The sequence below is a fragment of the Enoplosus armatus genome, chromosome 19, assembly GCF_043641665.1.
Source record: "Enoplosus armatus isolate fEnoArm2 chromosome 19, fEnoArm2.hap1, whole genome shotgun sequence".
Classification (NCBI taxonomy): Eukaryota; Metazoa; Chordata; class Actinopteri; order Centrarchiformes; family Enoplosidae; genus Enoplosus; species Enoplosus armatus.
The window spans coordinates 387,794-415,650 of record NC_092198.1 but is presented as its reverse complement, the minus strand read 5'-3'; the positions used below and the strand labels follow the sequence as shown (position 1 = coordinate 415,650).

General features: G+C 43.0%; 3 protein-coding genes across 3 annotated transcripts; all 3 read right to left on the bottom strand.

Annotated features, from left to right (window-relative positions):
• Positions 1-598: 598 nt before the first annotated feature.
• pak6b (p21 protein (Cdc42/Rac)-activated kinase 6b) lies at positions 599-14,212 on the bottom strand. Its single transcript, XM_070925640.1, has 9 exons — positions 14,157-14,212; positions 8,119-8,361; positions 6,027-6,605; positions 5,259-5,714; positions 4,856-4,989; positions 4,647-4,773; positions 3,429-3,554; positions 2,878-3,012; positions 599-2,440 (listed from the first exon to the last, which is right to left on the bottom strand). The coding sequence occupies exons 2-9, from the start codon at positions 8,317-8,319 to the stop codon at positions 2,273-2,275; spliced, it is 1,926 nt and encodes a 641-aa protein (XP_070781741.1). The 5' UTR covers positions 8,320-8,361; positions 14,157-14,212; the 3' UTR covers positions 599-2,272.
• Positions 14,213-15,642: 1,430 nt separating this feature from the next.
• bub1ba (BUB1 mitotic checkpoint serine/threonine kinase Ba) lies at positions 15,643-19,583 on the bottom strand. Its single transcript, XM_070926279.1, has 11 exons — positions 19,562-19,583; positions 19,424-19,452; positions 18,759-18,833; positions 18,318-18,606; positions 17,937-18,074; positions 17,286-17,442; positions 16,886-17,057; positions 16,429-16,565; positions 16,141-16,294; positions 15,934-16,049; positions 15,643-15,829 (listed from the first exon to the last, which is right to left on the bottom strand). Exons 1-11 carry the CDS (start codon positions 19,581-19,583, stop codon positions 15,703-15,705), a joined length of 1,416 nt encoding a protein of 471 aa, XP_070782380.1. The 3' UTR covers positions 15,643-15,702.
• Positions 19,584-23,059: 3,476 nt separating this feature from the next.
• LOC139302037 (protein phosphatase 1 regulatory subunit 14B-like) lies at positions 23,060-26,999 on the bottom strand. Its single transcript, XM_070925590.1, has 4 exons — positions 26,790-26,999; positions 23,551-23,631; positions 23,444-23,476; positions 23,060-23,128 (listed from the first exon to the last, which is right to left on the bottom strand). Exons 1-4 carry the CDS (start codon positions 26,997-26,999, stop codon positions 23,060-23,062), a joined length of 393 nt encoding a protein of 130 aa, XP_070781691.1.
• Between the last annotated feature and the right edge of the window lie 858 nt (positions 27,000-27,857).

Genomic DNA, 27,857 nt, shown 5'->3' with positions numbered 1-27,857 from the left:
TTATTTTTCTATGACTGTATTTTATTTGTCTTTAAAAACTGCTTCATGTTCTTGTTGTGTTTTATTGTTTTATTCTCTCTTTTATTTATTTGACATGATGCTCATCTCCATAAAAACAAATGTGGAAGTTTTTACGGCAGTTCAATAGAGAAAAATCTGGACGTCTCTACTGATTACTGACCAAAGCAGTAAGAAACACACGAAACAATGCCGAGCAAAGTAAGTGACAGGATGAAGTGCTGCACTGTTTATTGTACATGAAGTGAACCGAAGTTTTAAATGTGCAACAGTGAAGAAGATGATGAAGAGTGTGTGTCTGATGTCATTAAAACAGCAGCAGATGATCTTCCTGTTATCAGCGTCTCTGAGTGCAGACATCTGATGACTGTGACGGCCAATGACAGCTGCAGTAGGTGAAAACATTCAGACACTTTTAAAAGTTGTTTAAATTTAACTTGAGAGAAATGTGAAGGTTAGTGTTAGTAAAAAATATTAAAAGATAATAAAATTATTAAAAAATAATTTAAAGAACAAATATAAAAATGAATAATCAGACTGATATCATAATGTTTGTTTTATTAACATCTGTATTGTATAAAAGATATAAAATAAAAACATTTAACCAACATGTGCAACGTCACATTCTGTGTAAAACTGTGTAAAACTGTGCAAGTTTTCAAAACAAATCCATTTCTTTCATTTTCAAATGGATCAACAAGAAAACAAAGAGCTTTTTTTATCATTCACCATCAACACAGGAGCATCCTGGGAAAATAATTAAAATACGTCAAGAACAAAAACATGCAGAGTTTTTTAACGGGAGTTGAATTGAAATGAAGAAATCAGTCTTAAAGGGTCAAACTCCAGTAAATACATGGTTCCATTTTGGTTTGATCATATTTAGAGGTGATGTAGTGATGACTCACAGGGCTGATTGGTGAACTAGCCAGTGAGCTAACTGCTAACACGCTAGCCAGCGTGGAACATGCCAACACCAGTCGATCAATATTTCCCTCTGAGCTTCTTTCTATTTCCTCTGTACTGTTCTGTTTACTCCTCCTGACGTTTTCTTCTCAAGATTGTTCATCATTTCATCCAATAAAGAGCCATTGACGAGGGAAAGAGCTTACGAGTTAGCTCAGTCGCTAACAAGACAAGTGTCCACAGTGTATTAACAGCTGTATGACGTCCTCCTGTCTCTAACTGTGTGTAAACCAGGTCTCTGCTGTGGAGATGGTGACACACAGCTAATAAGCTATGCTAGCTTCCTCCATGTTGGACTCTCCGTCCAATCAGAACTCAGCTCTGTCAGGACGGTTTTCTATTGAACATAACAAATGTTGTGCTCGCAGTGATTCCATTGAAATGAACTGATTTTGGTGCATTATTCTGCCGTGACTGAAACCACATGAGCACATTGAAGTCATTTATAACCAGATATGTGTGAATACACCGTCGGCTGCTGTATGTTTGGTTGTCTTTAATTTAACCTTTTTATTTTGTCATAATAACGGTTCATGTTGGAGTTTTGACCCTTTGTTTTTGAACAGATCTGCTCTGAAATGTGACTGCAGCTTTATCTATCATGTTGACATCAGAGTTGTGTGACAGGCTTCAATTTGTTAACATATAATTTGCAAATGTCATTAGTAACTGAAATGTTCTTTTCCATTAGTAAGTGTATTAAAATATATTTTCATGGTTTTCTAACATGACAAAGTAGAATGTTAAAATATTTAAAACCCCATTTCACTATTAGAAACTACAGTACGGGAAGTCAAAGGCCAACCAAGGAGCAGCGTAAAGGTTTAACAGCTTGATCTGTTTGTTTGTTTCATCTAATGAAATGACAGACAAAGCTGTCAAAATAAGATCCAGACAACACATTTTTCGGTGTGTAGAAGAAGTCAGATTACTTCCTCCTCTCAGGTGAGAAGTGTGTTTACAGGTGAAATCAGCTGTTTCAGGATAAACAAACTGTCCAGCAGCTGGAGGTCAAAGTTCACGGCCTGACGTGACCCCATGACTCTGTTCAGGCTGCAGCAGCTCTGTCAGCATCCTGCTGTCCTGATTTATCTCACATGATTGGCTGCTGAAGTCTGCAGCCTCCTCAGCAACCAATGAGAAACTGAGCTCATGTTTCTCTGGATGTAGAAGTGACTCACGCTGAGCTCCCGGAGTGAACGCGGCCTGAGCACTCAGGTGGTTTCAGGTGTTCTCAGGTGAATCTGACATGTGTCTGACATGTGTTTTCAGGTATGCTCTCAGGTGTTCAGCAGAGTGACATGCGTTTGCGGTGTTGCTCCACCAGCGGCACCAGGCAGCGCGGTGAGCCTGCCTGCAGCAGAAACGGGTGCTCCAGCAGGTCGGTGGCGCTGGAGCGCTGCTGCGTGTCACGAGTCAGCATGCAGCTCAGGAAGTCCTTCAACACCGGAGACACCTGAACACAGAGAGTGACATCATCAACTACTGCCAGGCTGACTAGGGCCCCACAACCACCTGTTAAGAGGTTAGCCAATTAGCATTTCTGTGGCGTTTCATAACATTTCTTAAATTGGTCAAAAACTATTCTCAAACCTCTCAAATGTACTTGAACCTGAATATGTGTTAACTGGTGCTCAGAAAATGTCCTTTTTTGTTGTCCTTACAAACTGACAGGTACCCAGGAAGTTGGTTCCAGTCAGGTCAGGGGCCTCCACTTTGTCTGACGGACCATTTAAAGAAACACTTCAATCAAAGAACCCTCCAGGATTTCACCTTATTTTTTTTTTCTAGAGCTGTACAACATATAGAAAGGCTGGTGCTTGCAATGCATCTTCTGAACTGGGGTCCTCACTTTGTCTTAAATACAAGGAAGTATGTGTGAGTGTGTCTGACCCTCTGGATGTTCTTCACACTCGGTGCAGCTTCGTCTCTCAGCTTCTTCATGGCCGTGATGGGTGTGTCACTGAAATATGGTGGCTCTCCATCCACCATCTCCACTACCATGATGCCCAGAGACCAGACGTCCACCTGAAGGAAACAGGAAACTGTCAGAGTTCACCTGCACACAGGAACCAGACCAGGACTCTGTTCTTTAAATGTGTCTTAACAAATACAAGCTAACATGTTGTTATCACGTTAAAATTGATTCTCATCCAGCTCATTTTTCAAACACTTTTAGAGATTGTATTTAGTTATCTTGAGTGACAGTGCGCTCTTATTTTGAATGGTCCATGGTCAGCTCTAATATGATTGGCTAAGTGCTAGTGTTTAAATGACAAATTATCATCATAAAACATAATAATACTAATCATCATCATTATTACAACATAGTTAAATGTTAATTGTTAATGTTTAGAATTTACATAATACAAATTCTAGTCACTTAAAACAACCGGCTGTAAGAGTGTTTTCAGAGTGGACATTCAGGATCTGGACCTGGTTACCTCAGTCCCATACGGCGTTTTACAGATCACCTCAGGAGCCATCCAGTACGGAGTCCCGACCAGAGACTTCCTCTTCGGGACATCTTTACTGATCTGAGCGCAGAAACCAAAGTCTGACAGTTTTATCTGCAGCAGGAGAGAAGAAGGAGAAGAAGAAGAAGAAAAGAAGAAGAGGAAGAAGAAAAGAAGAAGAAGAAAAACAACAACAAGAAGAAGAAGGAGAAGAAGAACAAGAAGAAGAAGGAGAAGTAAGGAGTCACTTTGTTGCCATTTGTTGTTCTTGCAGTTAATCATTTCCTGGCAGACGTCAGTGTGTGACTCAAACACTGAGACATGAAACTCTTTGGTCGACCACCAGATCCAGATCCAGATCCAGATTCAAGGTCATTAGACTCCACACACAGAACATGTATCAACAAATATTCAACTATTTTAAGCACTAAAGGAAGAAAGAACGAAGGAAAACTAAATGATCTTGACAGGGAAGATCCACAGTTACGTATATACAGACTACTTGAGGTCTAACTGGACTGAAAGTCCGACTGAATCAGGAGGTGAATCATGGAGCAGTGAACTGCATGCTGTGGCTCTACTAGCGCACATGCTAAGCTACCCAAACAAACTCACGAATCACATCATAAAACTAAATCAACAGAAGTCAAACATGAAGTGACAATCAGTGAATTCAACAGTCCGGATCGTGGATGTGAGGCAGGACCGAGTGAGCACGTTTACGTCTGCTGGTTTCGTTTTATTTCAGGCCGTTGGTTTGAGCTTCACTCAGTGAGACACGGCAGCCTCAAACATTTACATTCATCTGGAAACCATTCTTTAATCAGCTGCTGGACCTCAGAGCTCACCTGCAGTGTGTGAGTGTCTGAGTGCTGATCTGGATTCTGCTGATGAAATTATGCCTGACAGACTCATCAGGCGGATGGATTACTGTAAGAGCCTTTTCACAAAACCTGTCACTCTTGTTTCAGCCTCTTTACACTGGCTGCCAGCGCGATATGGAATTGATTTTAAGGTTCTTTTGATTGCGAGGGACGAAACGGTCTGACTCCTCAGTATATCTCCGATCTGTTATCCTCTGGTCCTCTGGCAGGGGCCTGTGATCTGTTCCAGACTCTCGGCTAAGGACTAAGGGGGGACAGAGCTTTTGAAATAGGATCCCTGTGTGTGTGTGTGTGTGTGTGTGTGTGTGTGTGTGTGTGTTACCCTCCCGTCCATTGTCAGCAGGATGGAGTCACTCTTGATGTCTCTGTGAATGACCCCCTGAGAGTGAAGATAAGTCAACGCCTGCAGGACGCCTTCACACACCGTCGCTGTCTGCTCCTCATTCAACCTGAAAATAAACACAAATACTGTAAAACTACCGAAATCTACCAAACAAACAAACAAACAGGTATCTTTGACTTCCTGCTCACCTGGTTTCACTGACAATGTGGGTGAGAGCGCCGCCCTGCAGGTACTCCATGATTACCCAGAGTTCCTCCTCCACCAGGGCGCTGCGGTACATCTCCACCACGTTCTGGTGCCGGTAGTCCCTCATGATCACCACCTGAGAAACACACAGGGACAGGTGAGGCTGATGATGTCACAGGGAAAGGTGAAGCCAGTGGTGGAAGAAGTATCCAGATCAGAACCTTCCTATTGTCAGTATCACAGTAACAGTATATAAGTACTGTCAGTGTTTATTTAGCTGAAGGAGGAGGAAGAGAGGGATGTTCTCAACACATGAAGGAACTCTTCATCCTTCACTTCATCACAGTAATACAGTAATCTGAAAAGTAACTAGTACCTAAAGTACTCTGAGAAGTTATTAAGCACCTCGTTGAAGAGCAGCTCTCGGCGCTGTTGCTTCCCCAGGTCCATCATCTTCACAGCCACCTGTCGCCCGCTGTGTCTCTCTCGAGCGATGCAGACCACACCTGTGGACCCCTCCCCGATCTTCACAAAGTTCTCCAGAGTCGTCCTCGGGTCACCCGCATCCACCACCATCTGCAGCGCCGCCTTGAACTGCTCGTGAGTCACCTTCACACCTCCGTCAGGTACCGTCTGCTGGGTGGAGGAGGGGCAGAGGCATGTGGAGGGTTGTCCCGGGGAGCCTGTGGGGGAGGGGCAGTGCTGGGAAGGGCCTTCCTGGTTCAGGGGGGCCTGTGTTTTTGGAGAAGGTCTGATGTTGAAGCTGGAGGAGGGGCGGAGAGGGTGCTGAGGTAACCCTCGACCCGTGATGATGGGACTGCTGGTGCTGTTGGGGGGGGGCAGCAGGAGGGGGGAGGTCAGCTGGGGGAGAAGAAGACAGAAGACTGTCAAAAAACGGCTTCACTGCAGGTGATCATACATCATTAATTTATTGATTTTTGTTTTCAGAGAATCACTTGACCCTTTAACCCCAACAAAAATGTGTAAAAACGGGGGGGGGTGGGGGGGGGGGGTTATGTGTGGGACTACTTCTTGACTCCTTGAGTCTCTACTTGCAGTGCCAGGCTAGCTGTTTCCCCCTGTTTCCAGTCTTTATGCTAAGCTAAGCTAACCGGCCACTGTCTGTTGTTTCATATATACCAATTTCCCAAAACATTGAATAACATGTCTTACCTTGAGGTCGTAGGTGGAGTGAGGCCTTCTGGGAGTTTCTCTGGAGGAGGACAACAGGTCAGGCAGATGATTGACAGCTGGTTTCAGTCTCAGGTGAGGTCTGCTGTTGGTCTCTACAGTCTGCAGGTGGCAGGAAGTTGGCCTCTGTCTTAGCCCCGCCCCCTCAATGTGGGTGTACTGTCCACCTGTCGAACCTCTCACACCTGTCCTTTGCGGTGTCACAGGTGTGGGGGGCGTGGCCTCAGACAGAGTCCCCACCTCGCAGGTGGACTTGGCTCTCTGCAGAGCTCCGTTCAGTTTGGGGCTGACGCTCTCGCTGCGGACTTGTCGAATCCTGTCCTGCCAGTAGGTGGAGCTCCCGCCAGTCTTCCTGTTGTCGGCGTGGCAATTCAGTGCCTCGTACTGATACGTCTCGTTCTCCGCCAGTTCTCCCAGTCGACCCAGTGACCGGGCCCGCTTCCGTGCCGACGGGCTGCTGCGGCGCAGAGAGTTGGAGCTGGTGACGGAAAGACGGCTCATCTCAGAGATGACATGGGAGATGTAGTCGCCATGACCGATAAAACTACCGCGAACAATCGTCTGCAGAGAAACAACAGCAGCAAGTATTTATACCTTCAGTCAGATCATTACAACTGAGACTCAGATCAAATCTGAAGTTAAGGAGGTTTTCATCCTGTTATGAGGTCACATGACATTGCACACCTGAGAGTACCTGCATGGAAACATCAGCTCATGTTTCAGCTGAACTGCAGACAAACATGACATTTACAGTAAACCAGTGAACACACCATCAGCAGCTTCCCTACAGTACATTTCTCTGTGATTGTATCTTAAATGATTACAAATAAACTAAACTCGGTAGATTAAACACTGAGTCAGAGGTCAGAGGTCAAGCTAGCTCCTGACCCCTGCTGCAGGACAAAGATGGAAGTTTATTGATGACAAAAGATTTGAGAGCAGAAAACAAACTTGAGCGTTCTCAGTCTGCATGTTTACCTGAGAGGAAGTGAAGGGTCATCCTGTTCGACCCTTCCTTCTACTTTCAAAATAAAAGCTGGGACAATGGTGTTTTCTAACCACCAGATGGAGACAAAGAGCAGTATTTGTTGTCTGTATTAAAATCTAAATGCATTTCCAGATGTCTCTACTCTTACTCACAACTAATAACAGAGCTGCTTTGACCTTGTCAACCTCTGATGATACCTTAAGCCAGGTTCAAGGTAAATACTGCGCTAATGACCTTTAATAACCAAAGTTATGTACTTGTACATGTATTTCTGTCCAGTCATATTATTTCCTGGTGGCCCAGTTACAAATGTTCTGAGGTTTATACAATATTCATAAAGAACAGTGACACAGACACAAATTGATCAGGACATTTTACACTGTAAAACTCAACCTGTCAGTTCTCAAACACATCTTTGATATGAACTGATACTGATCAGCTGATCTATAGATGACGTCATCGTGAGATTCAACTGGGGGGAAGAAAACAAACCAGAGTAACTGAGAGCTTCATCATGGAAAGTTGTTTTTGTGATTAAACATGAACAACATCATGTGTCAAAAATGTTGTTTACCTCAAGACGGAAACCTGCCTGTTGGCTCAGAGTGCAGAACCACAGCTCTGGACTTCAGTAAGGGGGACAGTTTTAACACAGACACGTTTGTTTAGGGTTACAGTGTGGAACAGCTGACTGAAGCTGATAGAAGCTGCTGACTGATGACTTCAGAAAGAAAATACATCACGTTGTTATTTTATAACTGATCAATAATACTGATGGAATCCTGTACTGACTTTTGCCTGTTTACACTGCAGAGTTTGTACTAAAGAAAGACATCGAACACACATTCATTATTTATAATATCCAGAGTGAAGTGCAGCAGGAACTTCATGTATGCTAACGTTACCTTTTATGCTAATGTTGCCTTTTCATGCTTTTTTATTTCTTCTGATCGTCTGACTGTTTGTGTTTATTGACCAATCAGACTTCTTTTTAGTGATGTCACTGTCCAGATATTATTATTATTAGTACGCTAGACAACAGTACCAGAATAATCCTTTAAAATGAGAGAATCTTACCCCCCTCACCTTCCTGAGTTCAACCTCAGTGACCCTGGAGGGGTCCACCAGGGGGCGTGGCCTCCTCAGCGTGTCGATGACGCTCTGCCACTGTGGCGGCAGACCCACGTAGCGTCCTGAAGCAGCGTCAAATGACGTGTGGACACGGTGCTGAAAGTCCTGCGGCGCTGAGATCTGCGGCCTACACTTCTTCTTCCTGCGTTGGAACATCGCCACAGCAACGCAGCAACGACGGTCAAGCGACAATGAGACCTGAGGGAGACAACAGGAAGCAGCACCCTCAGCACCAGAACAACACCGCCGCAGATCGGACTGAGACATGATGGAGGGTTGAATCACAAAAACACACAGTAGAAAAACACACACAGCAGAAAGCACACACACACACACACACACAGTCAACACACTAAACACACAGTGGAAAAACACACACATTCACCACAAACACACTGAAAACTACAACACACACACAGAAACACACACTCAGCGTCAGTGAACTGACAGCTTCTCTTCCTGCTCTGGTTTACCTGAGCAGTCACATGACCTCCTCCTCCTCTCTCCTGTCAAACACAAACCGACCAAACAGCCCAGGTGAGAACTCACCTGCCGGCATCATTAACAGTAACTATTTAAATGACAGCAGCTCTCAAACAAAAACAGAGAAAATTAAAAGACCATGAAAACATTCAGCATCGCTGATGAAATTCATATTTCATAATATTATTATGAACATTGAATCCGTTGAACATTCTTTATAATGTGAGTTTGTTTGCAGACTTGAATGAATATTGGACTTCAGGTGACACAAACTCCACATGAAGGGTCATGTTGCTCTGTGACTGCTGGATGTGGAAAGAAGCAGCTGTTTGATCACAAGTTCAACAATTTACAGGTGACGACGTGTTAATGTTGCTTCAGACTGAAACAGATCCAGACAGGATGTTTAGACAGGGAGGGTCTGAGGTCTGAGGAGGACCTGGACCACATACACAGGTGATACTGTAGGTTATGAGTTTGTCTAACTCACCTTCCAGCTGTTGAGGAGCTGGTTGTATCTCAGCCAATCAGTAGTCTCACACAGTCAGACTAGATCTCCACACTGGAGACAGATCTGACTCAACTGTCATCAACAAAGATGAAAACGCTCTGGCTGGGGTTTTTTTCTTTAAACCAATCACAGTCGTCTCAGGCGGCGCTGAGCCCAGGATGCAGCGGCGGTAACACGCAGGCGGTAACATGCAGACAGTAACATGCAGACGGTAACATGCAGCTCATATCCTGCTGGTCAAGGATTGGCAAGAAGTGTTAAATGTAAAAATTGCAGTCAGGCTCCCAGTCAGGCTCCCAGTCAGAGTCCCAGTCAGAGTCCCAGTCAGGCTCCCAGAGAAGTTGGAAAGTCAATCAGAGCCATAGCCAGTACAACCATTTGGAATGTCCTGAAGAAGAAAGAAACCACTGGTGTACTAAGTAACAGACGTCGAACGGGTAGACCAAGAAAAACAGCAGCAGTTGACGACAGAAACATTGTGAGAGCTGTAAAGAAAGACCCTAAAGCAACTGTTAGTGACATCAGCAACAACCTCCAGAGGGCAGGAGTGAAGGTATCACAATCTGCTGTTCGCAGAAGACTTCATGAACAAAAGTACAGAGGCTACACCAGAAGATGCAAACCACTCATTAGCAAGAAGAATAGGAAGGCCAGGCTGGAATTTGCCAAAAAGTACAGAGACGAGCCTCAAACATTTTTTTAAGTTTTATGGACTGATGAGACAAAGATGGACCTTTACCAAAGTGATGGAAAGGCTAAAGTTTGGAGAAAGAAAGGATCTGCTCATGATCCCAAACATACAAGCTCCTCTGTGAAACACAGTGGAGGTAATGTCATGGCTTGGGCTTGCATGGCTTCTTCTGGGACGGGCTCATTAATCTTCATTGATGATGTAACACATGATGGCAGCAGCAAAATGAACTCAGAAGTCTACAGAAACATTTTGTCTGCCAATTTAAAGAAAGATGCAACCAAACTGCTTGGGAGATCCTTCATCGTGCAGCAAGATAATGACCAAGAACAACAAAGGAGTTCATCAGGGGCAAGAAGTGGAAGGTTTTAGACTGGCCAAGTCGATCTCCAGACTTCAACCCTATGGAGCATGCATTTTACCTGCTAAAGAGGAGACTGAAGGGAGTGACCCCCCAAAACAAACAACAACTGAAAGAGGATGCAGTGAAAGCCTGGAAAAGCATCACAAAACAAGAATGCAAAAGTTTGGTGATGTCAGTGGGTCACAGGCTTGATGCAGTTATTGCAAGCAAAGGATTTGCAACTAAATATTAAGTCTTATTCACTTTAATCTATTTTAAGTAATCTGTTCCAATACTTTTGCTCACCTAAAAATTTGGTGTTCCGTTACAAATAATGCTATCTTCTAAGTTGTGTATCAGATCCAGACGTAAATACCTGGAAATAAAAGCTGAAATGTTGACCTCTTGTCTCATATTCATCTTTTGATGTCAAACCCAAATGTTTTCAGTCTACAGCCAAAATAAAGGAATTGGCCTCACTGGTCCAATACCTTTGGAGGGGAGTGTATGTATATATACTGCAGCAGTGTGTGTGTGTGTGTGTGTGTGATCAGGGTGTGACCGACATACCTGAGGAATCAAACCGACACACTACATGACCAGACAGCTCCTCTGAGTCCTCAGACTGACTGTAGACCTGACTGAAACAACAACTCAACACCAGAGTGATTCACTCACACCTGGAGTCAGCTGACTCAGGAGGAAACAGGAAGTGTGTTGTTAATTAGAGTCAGCTGACTCAGGAGGAAACAGGATGTTGTTAATTAGAGTCAGCTGATTCGGGAGGAAACAAGAAGTGTGTTGTTAATTAGAGTCAGCTGATTCGGGAGGAAACAGGAAGTGTGTTGTTAATTAGAGTCAGCTGACTCAGGAGGAAACAGGATGTTGTTAATTAGAGTCAGCTGACTCAGGAGGAAACAGGATGTTGTTAATTAGAGTCAGCTGATTCGGGAGGAAACAGGAAGTTGTTAATTAGAGTCAGCTGATTCGAGAGGAAACAAGAAGTGTGTTGTTAATTAGAGTCAGCTGACTCAGGAGGAAACAGGATGTTGTTAATTAGAGTCAGCTGATTCGGGAGGAAACAGGAAGTTGTTAATTAGAGTCAGCTGATTTGAGAGGAAACAAGAAGTGTGTTGTTAATTAGAGTCAGCTGACTCAGGAGGAAACAGGATGTTGTTAATTAGAGTCAGCTGATTCGGGAGGAAACAGGAAGTTGTTAATTAGAGTCAGCTGATTCAGAGGAAACAAGAAGTGTGTTGTTAATTAGAGTCAGCTGACTCAGGAGGAAACAGGATGTTGTTAATTAGAGTCAGCTGATTCGGGAGGAAACAGGAAGTTGTTAATTAGAGTCAGCTGATTCGAGAGGAAACAAGAAGTGTGTTGTTACTTAGAGTCAGCTGACTCGGGGGGAAACAGGAAGTTGTTCATTAGAGTCAGCTGATTCGGGAGGAAACAGGAAGTTGTTAATTAGAGTCAGCTGATTCGAGAGGAAACAAGAAGTGTGTTGTTAATTAGAGTCAGCTGACTCGGGGGGAAACAGGATGTTGTTAATTAGAGTCAGCTGATTCGGGAGGAAACAGGAAGTTGTTAATTAGAGTCAGCTGATTCGAGAGGAAACAAGAAGTGTGTTGTTAATTAGAGTCAGCTGACTCAGGAGGAAACAGGATGTTGTTAATTAGAGTCAGCTGACTCAGGAGGAAACAGGAAGTTGTTAATTAGAGTCAGCTGATTCGAGAGGAAACAAGAAGTGTGTTGTTAATTAGAGTCAGCTGACTCGGGGGGAAACAGGAAGTTGTTAATTAGAGTCAGCTGACTCAGGAGGAAACAGGAAGTTGTTAATTAGAGTCAGCTGATTCGAGAGGAAACAAGAAGTGTGTTGTTAATTAGAGTCAGCTGACTCGGGGGGAAACAGGAAGTTGTTCATTAGAGTCAGCTGACTCAGCCTGGATGTTTCCTGCAGCAGCTCATCTGAAATTGCTTATGATGACATATAACATTAACATCTTCATGGAAAAGGAGCGGCAGAGGTTGTGTTCAATGACTCCGACTGTTTAGACCGTCATCTAGTCCATCAGTAAATCATGAGAGCAGGTGATTGACTGGTCAGAGTTTAGAGAAGTTTGGAAAAGTTACAATCAAAGCTACCAAACAAACCTTTGAGTGAAACCACTTATCAAAAACTGATTGCGCTTTCTATTTATTTATCTGCAGACTTGCAGCTGTGGGGGTTCATGTCACGTCAGTTATGAATATAAATGTATGTACATGTATTTATAAATATATACATTTTACATGTTTTACATGCTGACTGAAGCAGCGCTGCTCAACTCAACAACAATGTCACAAACTGACTGAGAGGAAGAAACATGTCGCTGACTTCAGATCAGTTACATTTTCACACCAAACCCTCCATTCATACAGATCAGTTTACTGCAACACACACACACACAGTCAGGTGCCTGTACTGTACAGGTTGGCCTGCTGTGTTTAAACACTCTGAACAAAAAGGGTTCTTTAAGGAACCAAAACACTCTTTGACCTCCTAAAAACATGAACAGTGATGAAGTATCTCAAACTGGAGCAGCTCTGTCAGTCTGGATGGTTCATCCACAAAGACCAACAATCTGCATCATTCACACTTCCTGCATCAGCAACACAACAACAACAACAACAACAACAGTATCTTCTATATCTGATCAACTTAAATGCAGTGATGTTCCTACGTGAACACAGGCACCTGAGCAGTGGAGCAAGTGGAGCAAATGCGTCCCCATTATTAAAACGGGGGTCTTTTTAAAAATAAACGTATCATCATATATTCCCCACAATCAGCTGATTATATTTCAGCAGTTTATATCAATGATCACTTCACTATTTTCAGCAACTGACAAAACAAGTAATAAAAGAATCACACAGTTTTGGACGATCCTTTGAGTTGGTTCAGAGAACCTGTCGCTGATCGTTTGCCACAACATGCTCTGGTTGTCAGTCACAGTCTGACTGTTTACAAAGGTGGGACACATCCCATTTAGCTTAACTGCGATCATGGACTGAAAACAGAACATAGCAGGAGATAGACAAGCGTATGTTGGAAGAACCTGCTTGACCCACTGACTCCAGCCAAACTTTAAATGAGCTGAAAGTGGGATTGTACTGTTGCCGAAATGCAGAACCGATTTGCCAAAGAACCATTTTTAGGTACTCTGTAGAACCTTTTCAAGAAGAGCAGATTTCAAACCCTTCTTCACTGTTCCATAAAGACTCTACAGCCTGGTACTGTAGAGAACCTTTATCACAGGGTTCTTCATTCACAGTTATGGCATTCAACACCTTTATGCTCAAAACATATGTTACTGCTTAATGTTCTAAAGACTGTAGTTTGAACCTCTACACAGAACCCTTAATTTGTCACATCATTATGAAAGGTCCAAAATGGTTCTTTGTGGAACCCTTTGAGCCTGGTGCGATCATGAAGCTTTCCAACAGGACTTCAAATTAGCAAAAAAAAAACTACCAGCAAACGTACAATCCTAAAGAATCTCTTCTGGTTCTCCGTGGAACCTTTTTATGAGGAGCAGATTGTTATATCAGGATTCATGTCCATTTCATGTGTTATTTACTGGTTCTACAGTCTTGTGCTGTAGAGAACCTTTAACGCAGGGTTCTTTATGTTTATATTTGTGCCATGCAGACACAGTTATCTAACTTATATGACTGCTCACTGTTCTTTAAACTAGAGAACCTGACTAACTGGGTTGTTAGAGGGTTCTAACAGAGTTCCTCATGGGCACAGAACATTTTGGATGAAAAACAGACTTTCTTGAAAGGTTTTTCACAGCTCACTGAGAGTCTACAAGGAACCATACGAGTCTGGTTCTGCAGAGAACCTTCTTGGTACTTTACAGTGTTTTGTCAGCTGTGTAGAACCGTTACTGTTTCAACCTTACATGCAGGGACACACTCACCTGGCCGTCAGAGTCCAGGTGAGTCCAGATGTGATCGCTCCGGCTGGTTCCTGCTGTCGTTCTCCTCCTCAGACACACGACTCCCTCTCTGCTGCTGTTTCTCCTCCCCCTCTTCACACACACACACACACACTCCCGGCCTCTCTCTCCCTCCCCCACCTCGCTCGTCCCTGTCTCACCTGGTTTCAGGTATGAAGGAAAAAAAGGTGGTGGAAGGCGGAGTTTAGCATGACAGACAATTTGTTACTTTTCTCTCCAAATTCAAATAAACTTTATTGACACGACTGTAGTTCAGTTTAGTGCTGCTGAAGTCAGTGACGATATAAACATAAATAATTAAAATATTAACAAAATAATATGATTACAGAGTGCTGGAGGAAAAACACAGCGGAGGGGCAAACTGGACATCATTTTAAATGAATGAACAGCATGAAGAGCCGATGACTCACCTCTAAATGAAAACCTCACGACTGGATGTTAATGTTGATTGACAGGTCTATTAATAGACACTAACAAGATAACAATTAAATCTGAATTATTCATGTTTCTGTGTTGATTAAGGTTCGAATGGACTGATATTTCAACGCTGACAAACAGAAATTTTGACTTGGTTTTATAACTCAAACTCTTCAGTGATGTTATATACGTTAATGGAAATATAGATCATAAAAATCATTACTGATGGGACAACAAACACACAGGCGATGAAACAAAGACAAAAAGGTAGAGAGGTTCCCGCTCTCTCTCTCTCTGCAGGCTGCAGCATGCCTCGCTCTCCCCTCGGGGTGAAGAAGACGATGACTCAACAAACAGCCAGACTCAGTTTGACTTCAAAAACTCCAGTTTCAGTCAAATAAACCAGGTTTAGTGTGTTCAACATGTAAAATAACCCAAAACCTCAGAGACTCACTTCAGTCACATGATGACCAGAAGAAACTGACTTTCATATTGTTTCTATGGCAACAAGGAGCAAAGGAATTATGGGCTGTTAGGATATATTAAGCTGCAGACACATTCACACCCTCGCATCAACTAAACAATGTCCACTCACTGGCTTTTTCAGTAGCTTTTGACTTCATCACATGGTCTTCATCAGTAACTGAGCAAACCTCCCATGATTCTGTGCCCCTCTCTGGAGCTTTTGACCGTTTCACGCGGTACTCAAACATATGTACCTGTGTGACAGTCCTTTGAGTGGACAGATCCTGCTGATGATGGCTGCCATCTGCTGGTTAGAGTTCAAAACTTCAGTTAAACTTTGTTTACTGTAAGGAAATGTTTCCTTCTTACTATTTGACCTTTAAAATTTCATGTCCACGTTCCGTGTAGATTTTTAAATTTCACCAAAGACTTTCAAATTCATATTTCATGACATCAAGTTGTCGTTTTAATATAAAATGACCTTTCTTGGTTTACTTTCTCATTTTCTCTCATCCTTCTCTAATGGAGCAGAAACACAGAAACGTCCTGTAAAACAGCCTTTTTATTGAGTTAGACATGAAAACACGAACACACGGAGACAAGCAAACAATAAACAGATGAAGTTTCAGGGGTAAAGTGTTGACAGCTGCTCCTTCAGCTCCAACAGGACGGACATCGACGAGCGGCCGCCGGCGTTCAGCAACGACTGGAAAAACCTCCTCCACATCTTCCACATCCCGGAAAACATGTCGCTGCAGACAGAGGAAGAGTTAAAACAGACTTGATCTAAACCAGGTTCAACATGGGGAATAAACCAGGTTTACACATAAAATAAACCAGGTTTCACAGCCAGTACCAGGGTTCGTCTCCACTGAACTGCTCTGCCGTCCAGCCGCCATCATCTTTAACAGCGACCATCCTGCTGTTGGTCAGGAGGAGGTGGACAGTTTCGGCCACGCCCACCAGGTCCACCTGACAGGTAGAGAAAAGGGGAGGGGTTAGTATCTACCCAGTGAAGGAGGCGTGGTCTGTACACAGTGGACAGGTGTTTCGGAGGTGGTACCAGCTGTGGCGGAGCGGTCGGCTCTAGGAGACCCAGATTGATGTAGGTCTGAGCTGATGGGACCTGCTGGACCGATGTGATGCCCTGCTGGAGGTCCAGGTCCACAGAGGATGACCAGTCCACCGGGAAGACCCAATCAGGACTCAGGGAACCTCTGGAGGAACAAAAAGAACACATCAACAACAAGAACCACATTAAATTGGTTAAGTCTCCTGGAAATGAATGTAAGTCCATGTAATGTCCCCAAAAGTGACTTAAGTCAACATGTGTGTGTCTGGGTTGACCTACCTGTGAGAACAGGTGAGAATATTTGGCTGCAGTGCTGCATGCAGCAGCCTACAGGAGTGCAGCTGCGACACCAGCTGCAGCAGACTGACAGCTTTATGACTGACCGACGCCTCCCTGGGAACACACTCTGTCAGCTCCTATACACACACACACACACACACACACACACACACACACACACACACACACACACACACACACACACACACACACACACACACACACACACACACACACACACACACACACACACACACACACACACAATACTTGTGAGGACATTGTACTGATTCCCTTTCCTGGAACAGTCCACCTTCTGGAACCTGATCCTGATCTTTAAACTAAATCCCAAGTGTTAAGCAGAAAATAAAATGTTTTGAATTGCAGGGACCATCTTTTGGATGTAGCGTGAGCGTGGACTCAGGTTTTGTGGGGACATGAACAGGAAGTGACTCACAGTGAACATGTGATCAGTTGGGGTGGTGTAGACGGTGATACAGCCATCCAGGAATAGGAAACAGCTGATCAGAGGAAGACTGTCGATGGTGCACGAGTTCTTCTTCAGACGCTGAAACTGATGGAAGTCCCAGGGAACAGAGCACCTGTCCACCTGCAGCAGGTAAACACATCTGTCACCATGGAGACCGGAGTCTACAGCTACTGCTGGTCTCAGCTCCCATGAGGGTTTGACAGTGTAACATGAGACTCGTTGGAGAGGATGAATGTCATCACACGCTGAGAAACAGTGAATGTGACCCGACAGGCTGAAATAACACCATCAACAAAAATCCTTCAAATCTAAGCTGAGGTTAGGTTGATAAAGGTTTAGCTAGCTGCTCGTGGCAGTTAGCTCTGACTCTGTCCTCTGTCCCACACTGGGCGTCTCCCCTGTCTCTGAGGACATCAGCAGGTTCACCTTGATGATGACCACGTCGTCGTCCTCTGTAGCTCCTTTATAGACGGAGAAACTTCCTCCATCCAGAACGGTGGAGTAGATGTGAAATACTTTGCCCCCTGGTGGACACAACGCAACAAACATTCAATAAAAAAATAAATTATTGATCCAGAGCAGAGCTGCCAACAGAAGGATATAATAAGTAAAGGGTTCATCCTCTGAGGAGCAGGAATGTGTAGACCTTTGTCCTGATGATATTAATCCTAATAATAACAGTAACTGTAGATACAGATGTTCTTTCAGTATTGATTCAATTAGAGCTGAAACGATTAATCGATCCAAACTAAATTAATCAGATAATCAGTGAATCGTTGAATATTAAACAAATATTCAAAAAGTGCTTCCAGCTTGAAATGTGTAGGACTCTGTTTTCCATCTCAGTAACTTTGGACAAATATAATAAATTATAATAATATTTTAGAATAACATATTATATTAGGTCGATATACATGTTTCAGTTTTATCGACCAATTGATTAACTGAGAAAACAAAAGACAGATTAATCGATAATGAATCTAATCAGTAAATCATAAACAGGTGCAGATGGTCGTACCCAGCTGCAGACAGCTGTGCTCCTCCACAGCAGGAAGGGGGCAGGGCTCTGAGTGGAAGTCTGGAGAGGAAGTGACATCACAGAGGTCCAGCAGCCGCCGCCGTACATCTGGGTCACAGGGATCCACAGCGCCCCCAACTGGTGCAGAAACACCACAACTAACACTTAACTAAGATGGATGAACAAGGACCTGAGTATAAACAGCAGGGGGCGACCTGACGACCTCAACATGAGACAAACAGGATGTGACATCATAAGAAGGCGTCTGTTATTTAAAGCTTTACTCATTCTGTGATCCTCTTATTACAAATAGGAGGAGCAGCGTGGAGCCGCCTCCTCTGTAAGGTTAGTCCTGTCTGAATGGGCCTTTAGACTACTCACCAGGTGATGGGATGTGGTCCATCTCCTCCTGGTTCTGGTCTTCTTGCAGAGGACTACAGTTTCCAGCTGACAGTCCTCCCAGTGAGGTCAGAGAGTTGGCCTCCACACTGGTCTCCTGTATGGGACTCAGCTCCTTTCTGGTTTTTGACAGTGGTTTCTGAGAGACGGGGGGGGGGCGGGACTCCTCCAGAGTCTGGAGGTCTTCAGTTGTCCCTCCCTGGGGATCTGACAGCAGACAGTCAACTTTGGATTCTTTAGGTGAATTAAAAAAGTTCTGAATCAACACAGACTGAGGACAAAGAGGAAGAACAGAACTGAGATCAGATCTGACACATGAACACAGTCACCAGATAACTACAGTGAACACCTGATTTATTTATTTAATAAATAAATGACGAATGAAGACTACGCGTCCAGCTGTCAGAGCTTCATTCAGCTCACGTTCGGCCTGATCTCACCTGAAGACGTTCTGCTGAAGTTGTTTAGTGGAGCAGAGGACTGGATCACACCTTCAGTCTGCTGGGAGACGGAGACTCAGTAAAGACTCAACACGTGGAGACTGCACAGAAATAATAATTCATAATAATCATCATTCATGAATCTGAGGAGAGACAAATGTCTGAACAACAGAAGAGTTCAGACCTCCTGAAGACCAAATGTAAAGGATTTCGGGACAAACGTCTCAGTGAGGCTTTCAGTTTATCTCTGGGCGTCAGTGTCAATAAAGTTTTGTTGATTTAAAAGATCACAGCACACTGTAGAAAAAAAACAACTTATCTTTAAAAACTGAAGTCTTTACAGACGAGTCGTGTCTGCAGTAAACAGGAAGTCAACTCTGACTTAAAGGAAGAAGAACAGAAGCTTCAGACAGTTTGATTAGCTTCTTTTTTTATCATTCTGATTCAGGGAAGTTGTGACAGAAGTTGAATTGTCAAACTTCATCAGATTTTGTTTTTTTCAGAATTTAAGTGTTTAAAACTGTTGATTTTGATCAAATGTGTTGACATGAGGCCCTCAGATATAAATCTATAACAGTCTGATGTGGATCAGGTCTTTGGACCTGTTGATGTCTCCGACGGTGTTAAGAGATTTTAAAAGGAACAAACCTGAGGGAGTTCAGAGGCTCCGACAAAACCTGAGAGACAAAAACAAACACATGAGATACAGCTGGTTATTAACCTGACGGGCGGAGATAGAGTGGGAGCAGGTACTGAGACTCACCCGGACCAGGATCACAGACTCACCCGGACCAGGATACTGGAGCATTAAAATCCACTAATATTCTCTACTTTTCTCCTCATCAGTCCCACACGCACCATCCTGCTGCCCCAAACACTCACTAGAGCACCACATGTGGATTCATCCACCACTGAAAATAGTCCCCAACAGACGCACTATTTCCTGATGTTAGTTTGATAAAAACTACAGCGAGCAGCTGTTGGAGGGAATGACTGAGCCTTTTGAAACATGAAACTATATATTTGTGAGGTCTTTTTAAAGATTGATGTCTTCAGCAGGAACCAATGGGCTGAGAGCTGAGTGCCACAGACAGGAAGTCAGACAGGACTAAGAGACAGACTGACAGGTTGATGGTTTGAGTCTGAACATGAGATCACCTGGTGGTGGATCAGGGACTAACCTGGTCGTGGATACTGGACCTTCAGACACAGTCCTCTCTCATCCGGTCGGAGGAAAACATCATCCTGCAGCTGGTCTGGAGATTTTCTGTTTGGTGATAAAAACATGAAAAGCTTGATTTCAGCTGATTCACACGGAGGCTGCGGCTCACGAGCTGTGTGTTAATTACCCAGCAGGCCGTGCAGCAGCAGACTGGGACTCATCATATATCTGGAAGGCGGTGGCAGCTGGAGGTCCAGTAGAGTCACTGATCTGAGAGGCGAAGCCTCCAGGAACCACCTGCAGGAAGACCAAAGAGTTGTACCTGTGTACCCTCAGCAGTACTAGTAGTACTAGTGACCGCAGCAGTGGTAGAGTTAATGGTAGTATTAGTGACAGCAGTGGACCTGTTGTTGAGATGCCCTGAGCAGTAACAGTTTCTTCTTCTCCTCCAGCTCCAGACTCAGCTGCTCCTTCACCTCCGTCAGACGTCTCAGTTTCTCTACAGGAAACAAAAACAAAAAAAACAACGGTTAAATGTCGTTATTCTTCCGTCCCGAGGTCAGTGAACATGTCATGGAGGTCAGTGAACACACCGTCCAGCTCCTGTTGTTTGTATTTGTTGTATCTTTCAGCTCTGAGCTCCTCGAAGCTGAACTCTGTTCCTCCTCTCATCAGCAGCTCTTTACAGTACGCACTCCTCTGATTGGCCCCGCCCTCCTCCTGAAGCCCCACCCCTATGCTCAGGTGTGTCTGTGCTGATGACGACTCGCTCTGATAGGCCGACCTGCAGACAACAGGGAAACACACAGAGGAGTTAGTGCTGCCTAGCCGAACAAACTCACATGTGTTCAGCTCAGACGACAGATTATTCTGTTAAATGTGTGAAAACATTCAAATAACGAATTTCTTGGCCTCTGCAGCCTGCCGTAGTTCTAAAAGACCATTAATAATAAGACATTTTGTTTTTTAACAATCAGCTGGTTAAATAACTTACGATCCCACCTGCACCAGCAGCCCCTCAGCCATGACTGCACCTGGATCTGATGGACCAATCAGAACACACCAGTCAGTCTGAACAAATCATTCATCAGCTACAATCATGTGATGGTCTACAGACATAAATAATCATATATATCACTTAATAAAACTGTAACATAAATGACCTAATGAGTCCAATGAATTAAGAATATTATTAATTATAAATATAATTTGCATGTTCCTTACAAATGCACAACAATAGATAATGAAGTTAAAAAGATGAGATGGTTAGTATTCTGTGAGGTGTGTGAATGAACTTTGACATTAAGTCTCAGTTATTTCTCTTATAATAATTAAACATTCCGTTAAGATTTCATCATCTAATATCAATAACATTTAATCCTATCAGGTTTAGGACTGTTGGTCAGACTTAATACGATAATTAGTCATTATTAAGACAAATTCAAGACTTGTGATAAATTGTGATTTGACATTTCATAGACACAATTATTATTATTACATTATTATTTCTAATTCATTAAACAATAAAATCTGCTGATTTATCAATAAAGAGATTCAGCCGTATGAGGCCTCCTTAAACACCTGAACCATACTGCTTTTTACTCTCACCTGTGTTCAACACGTTATTAAATCCAGGTACCGACCCCGTGACCGGATATGAACCTGCTACAGACCTGAATCCACCTGACGGGTGCATGTTTTAAAAGTTTTAGTGTAACTTTAAGGTCACTTATTATGTCTGGCAGTTAAACACACTGCTCGTGAACGTTACTTGAACCAAATCTCAGTTGAAGTTTCTATTCAATTAGGAACATGTCATTCACTCATAAAAACCAACGGTCTCGCTGTGACAAACCTGCTTATTACAGTTACGTTAATGTAACGTTACATCCAGCTCATTACAGCAGAAGACGGTCAGAACTGAAGACTCAACAATATCATTAAAGGTAGTATTTGTTAAAGCAGCTTCTTGTTGGAATCGGATTGAAGAATAGATCATATCATTTCATATTCAATCTCAAACCATATTATAATTTGAACACACCTCTGCTGATTTTTGTTCTTTTACAGTAAGGAAGAGAGTTGAAATAAGAGTTTACTGTAAAATGCCAGATATTTGAATGGAGTTTGGCGAAGCTGTCAGTTAACGTTTTAACGCTGGCTATCAAGTCAGCTAGCTTCGTTAAACATCGACAACAACTTTTAGCTTTCGTTTAAAATGTCCTCACAAACATTCTATCCTGATCACGTGATTTAATGAATCTGTTTCTTACCTTAAAGTTCAGTAATGTCCCAGAGAAACAAAACAATATTCAAATCAACCCGCTGTCAAAATCGGTTTTAAACTTCCTACGGTGGCACTGATAGGCCAACTTGAGGACAATGATTCAAACGTCACTTCCGCTCTCATTACATGCTGTTACCGCCTCCGCCGGTTGGAGTGTATACTGACAGTGTTGTACTATTTATACACAATTACATTTAGTTATTAATATAATTAATAACACGTTTATAAATACTGATATCAGATACACTGACATAATACATTTATACATTTATTTATGGTATGTAAATGATTTAAAACACAACACAAAAGACTGCTGATTATAATTATTTTAATCTATTTTTAATATAGTCACCTGTTCTGATGTTTCAATAAAGTTCTTTATTGTCCACTGTACATACAAAACATGTACTATACTGCATGTGATATATCAGTGTATATAATATATACCTACAATATACTGTATATATAAATATATCTGTTGGTCTTTTGATCTGTGAAAATACATTTTATTTTTAACACACTTTTTGCAAAACCTTAAACTTTGATCTCTTCATTTTCTACACTGAAATATGTGAAAACACTTAGATAATGAGTTCACTTACAAATCAGAGCAAGAGATGTGGAATGTGTGTTCCTAAACAATCAGAAAAAAACTGTAACATCAACACTGTTAACAATAATGAATCTAGTGACGATGATGAAGATCAGATCAGCTCAGAATGAAGATCCAACATGGCCACTGCGCGAACATTAACCTCAGAGGTGTAAAAGCAGTAGGGTCCAGTGGTTCAGCAGTGAAGTCCCAGTGTGGCCCCTGAGCCACATGTTGATGACCTCACTTCCTCTGCTGGGCGGACATTTTGCGGATCCCTTTGATCCGGTACAACAGACCGTTAATGAAGTCCTGCAGGGGAAAAAACAACACTTCTACTGGTTCTAATGGTTTAAAGTGCGGCCCTTACTGGTATTAATGGTTTCTAATGGTTTGTGATGGTCGCCAAGATCCCCACGATGAATGTTGATGACATCATCTCTGATTTTGGGTGCTATGACAGCGTCATGGTGATTTAAGGTGGAATCCTTCCGCTCACTGAGGTTAAACCTTTAGTTTAAAGTTGTTATACAGACACCAAACCGATTACATCACTCTGAGATGATGATATAACACACACTGGAATCTGTGTGTTTGTAATGTGCTGGTTTGCGTCGTAGTTCTTACCTCCGTTGGTTTTCCACACTGTTGAAGAAGCGTCTGTAAAGAAACACCAGCTATTACTTCACTGAGCATCTTTAGTTGTGAATAATCTGAAATAAACTCGTCCTCACGTTGAGTCTGGATCTCTGCTCAGAGTCGCTCAGATCCAGCAGCTCGTCGACGTCGATCTCAAGCTCCGGGATCTCCTCGTCCTGCTGCAGCAGAGAGGACGGCTGGTTAGTCACAGGTTTGATCCCCACTGACGACACAAGACATCCTTTAACACGCTAATGAACTGAAGCTGAGAGAGACCCTCAGAGGGAAACACAGTAACCACGATGAAGGAGCGAACAAAACTACAAAACTACAACTGTGAATTTGGTGTTTTCTGCCCTCTGGTGGTTGAAGGTCATGTTGCTGCAGTGATGTAGAAGTGTACTCCTGGGTGTGGTCAGTACTCTGTGACATCACTGCTGGGTGTGGTCACAACAGACTGTAAACCTTTTATTAAAAAGAGAAACAACTCATTTCAGCTTGGTGATAAGTGGCTGTTTACGTGTGTCTCTCTGCCGTTCCTCTAACGTCCACCAGATGCTGCTGTGACCAAACTGACTGTATTGAAGTGAATGAAAAAACCTCCAACTCCTCTCTACATATACACAGTCAGTGCAATTTCCATCAAGGTATTTAAGGTATTCTAGGAACTACAGTTCCCATGACGCTTTGGGGGATGTGAACAGGAAGTATAATGTTGCCATGGAGTCAGTCTATATTTGATTATCTCATGGTCTCCATTAAAGCAGCTGAGTCAGCTGTTAGCAGCTCCTGTCTGCAGCGTCCTCGTGGACAGACAAACTATCACTGATCACTTTTTTTAAGTTCCTCTCTGATGGACGTCAGAGGTGATGATCTCCTCTGGAAGTGGACGTCACTCTGAATGATTTGACATGAGTTTCAGATTTGACTGTGAGAAGGACGGAGATGTTTGACACTTATTGAATTAGTGTTTTAAAGTATCTATTCTATGTTCTATCTATCCATCAACTGTGAGTCGCTGCTGCAGCTTCACCTGCTTGTTACGACGCCTGCATGCACCTGTCCCTCTCACCTCACACAGGATCTTCAGACTTTACTTCGTGTTTTCTAACTGCAGCTGTCAGATGAACGCAGTGTGTAATACGTTATCAAGTGTCACTGACACGAACCAGGACCTCCAGCACATTCTGTCACCGCAAATTAACTGAATCAAAGTGTAGTTTGATTCTCAGCAAACATCAGGAGGGCAAACTCCTGAAGTCACGACCGACATCAGCTGGATTAATTAGTGAATTTATTAATGCTGTTTATTAGTGTGTGTGTGTGTGTGTGTGTGTGTGTGTGTGTTCAGAGCTGGCTCATATTTCATTTTTAATCCTCTCAGAGTTAAAAAGTCATTTTACCTCCAGCAGGTTTCTGTTATTAAACTCTGATCCAAACCTGCTCCAGAGTCCTGAACCAGTAGACCTGCTCCAGAGTCCTGAACCAGCAGACCTGAATAATGGATGTGTGATCACAGCAGGATGATGACCTTTACCTGCTCAGTCAGAGGACACACTTCATCTCTAAATGTCTTTTTGACTCATTTATCTCTTGATACTCCACTCAGCCTGTAGATGCTGCGTTTACTGTCGTTTACCTTCCAAGTCCACCTGGTTTAAACCTGAGATCTGTATCTGGACTATGACATCTGATTACATTTACATCAGTTACAGTTTTTCCCAGCCGTTTAAACACGTTTCCTGAAACTATAGCTCAAAACTGAAAAGAGAAAATCTCTTGTGAAATGAACCACTGCACTCAAAACCACGATTTCTCTTCTCAATACTGATTCTTTCCACCAGAGCGATTCACACTGCTGTCACATGACTATCTCTTACAGAGCATCAATGAAACACTGGTGTGTTCAAAAACTTTCAAAATGCTGTTTAGAAATGTTTTGGCTTCATGAGGCCATGTTACATATTTAAATGTATAAATGAATAAATATTGTGTTGACACTATCATCAGCACAACATACAATGCACATGTGTCCAGAGTCATAATGTAAACCTATAGCTGATGCTGCCACATCGTGCTCAGAGAACACACGTTACCTATTTTGGCAAAACTCACAGTAACTGCACTCATAGCGGGAAAAACACTACTGAGCATGCGCAGTAGGCTGCAGCTAGCAAGCTAACCTGGAAGCTAGAAAACCATTTTGTCTTATGAATTCAGCGAGCAACTTCCATGGGGAGTGGGAGCCATTTTTGAGCCCAGTATCCAATTCTTATAACATCCACGAAGAAGAGTCCAACATGGAGGCAGCTATCGTAGCTTATTAGCTGCTCCACAACAGAGACCTGGTTTACTCACAGTCTGAGACAGGACGACATCCGACTGATACAGCTGTGAATAACTGTGGACACTTATTAACCTGTTAACGACCAGGCTAACAAACACGCTAACTGACAGTGAGCCAGCTAGCTTACGGAGCTTATTTTCCCTCTTCAGTAACTCTTAATTGAATGAAATGATGAACAGTGCAGAGGAATTAGAAAGAGGATCAGAGAGATGTTGTGATGGACTACAGTTAGCATGTTCCAGGCTGGTTAGCAAGTTAGCAGTTAGCTCACCAGCTACGGTAGTTCACCAACCAGCCCTGTGAGAATTCAGCACATCACTAAGACTCTAGAAACATAATTACATGAAGACACATGGAAGAATTCCTCTGGGTCAAGCTAACTTTGCTCTCCTCACTTGCAGAGATTCAGTCTTCCTGTTTTATTGATCATATATATTCACATATTGATCATATATATTCACATATCTATATAAAATATCGTTCATCAGCTGCACTTCGGGTGGGAATGAATCATCATTCTTAATGTGGTCATTCAGAGTGAAACATGCCAGTCTGTACCAGTTAGAACAAAGGGAGCATTGTGGGTAATGTAGTCTTCTGTTGTTCAGTGAGTGGAGGTGGGAGTGACCTCTGACCTCTGCTGAAGGTCAGCTGGTTCTCTGAGTGTCATCAGGACAGGAAACAGAAAGAGTCTGTCTTGAAGGAGAGACGGTGATCAGGAAGGATTCATGACACCATCACCTTCCTGATCCTTCCGCCTGGTTTCTCTGTCACTAACTCTCTCATTTCAGACACGGCCTCTCCCCCAACATCCTGTCAGTTTCTCCATCTGACCTGCTCCACCCACTTACTCACCTGCTCTTCATTCCAGTAACAGCCCAGTAACGTTAGAGCTAACATTAGAGCTGTGAGTCCAGCAATGTTCGGGTGTTCATCAGCTCTGTCCAGCAGTGATGTGCAGGTAACAGGTCACATGATCACACTCACCTGGTCACAGTCAAACAGCAGCTGCAGCTGAGCCTCCATCCATTGCTCGATGTCCAGTCTCCTCTGCAGGTCTCTGCGGTTGTATTTGATGGTCAGTTTACTCAGACGACGCTGAGGAGGCCTTTCCTCCTCCTCCTCTTCCTCCTCCTCCTCCTCCTCAGGGGTCCTGAACATGACTCGAGGCTGTTGGGAACTTGACTGGGCGGCCATGTCTGCTGGGGGGGTCGAGTGAGGACCTGATCAGAAAGAGAACAGACATCATCTGGGTTCAGAAAGAGACTAATTTATTCATCAGCTAATCATTTCCATTGATCATAATGACGACAGGGGCTCACCTGTCTACCAGGGGCCCACCTGTCTATCAGGTGAGTTGAGTGTAAATGAGTTGACTACTTGTTAATACAAAAGTAATCACAATCTTATAAAGCATCAATATATATTAAAATAAGTAAGTAGTTTTAGCAGTCTTTATTGTTTATTGTTATTATTATTTATTATATCTTGATCTTCTACTTATGTCTCTATTGCACTATCCTGAATGCTGCTGGAACAATGCAAACTACCCCGCGGAGGGATTAATAAAGGATTATCTTCTCTTCTACACACAAATACACAAATATTATCAGCAAAATGATCTGAAGTATCCAAGCAAAAGTAGAAAAAACAGCTTCAGGTCTACTACAGGTTACTATCCATCGTTAGATTATTATTACTCCCATATTCATGAGTAACTACTTTACTGTTGTGAAGTTAGTATAATATAATATTAAATATATAAACCATCATGTTGTTGAAGATTAAAACCACACATTTTAATGTGTAAAGTAACCACAGTTCTTTTACTTTAAGAAACGATCTGAATACAGTACTTGTTACATGTAACAGAGTATTCTACAGAGTACTGAAATACTTCTTCCCTTGTGTAACTCTAATAAATAACACGAAGGTTTGTTACCTCAGAGTTCAGCTCTCCTCTCTCTCTGTCTCCTCCTCCTTCAGTCTGACTGTTCATACTGTTCACACTCCTCCTCCTCTTCATCCCCTTCATCCTCCTCCTCTGGGTTCACT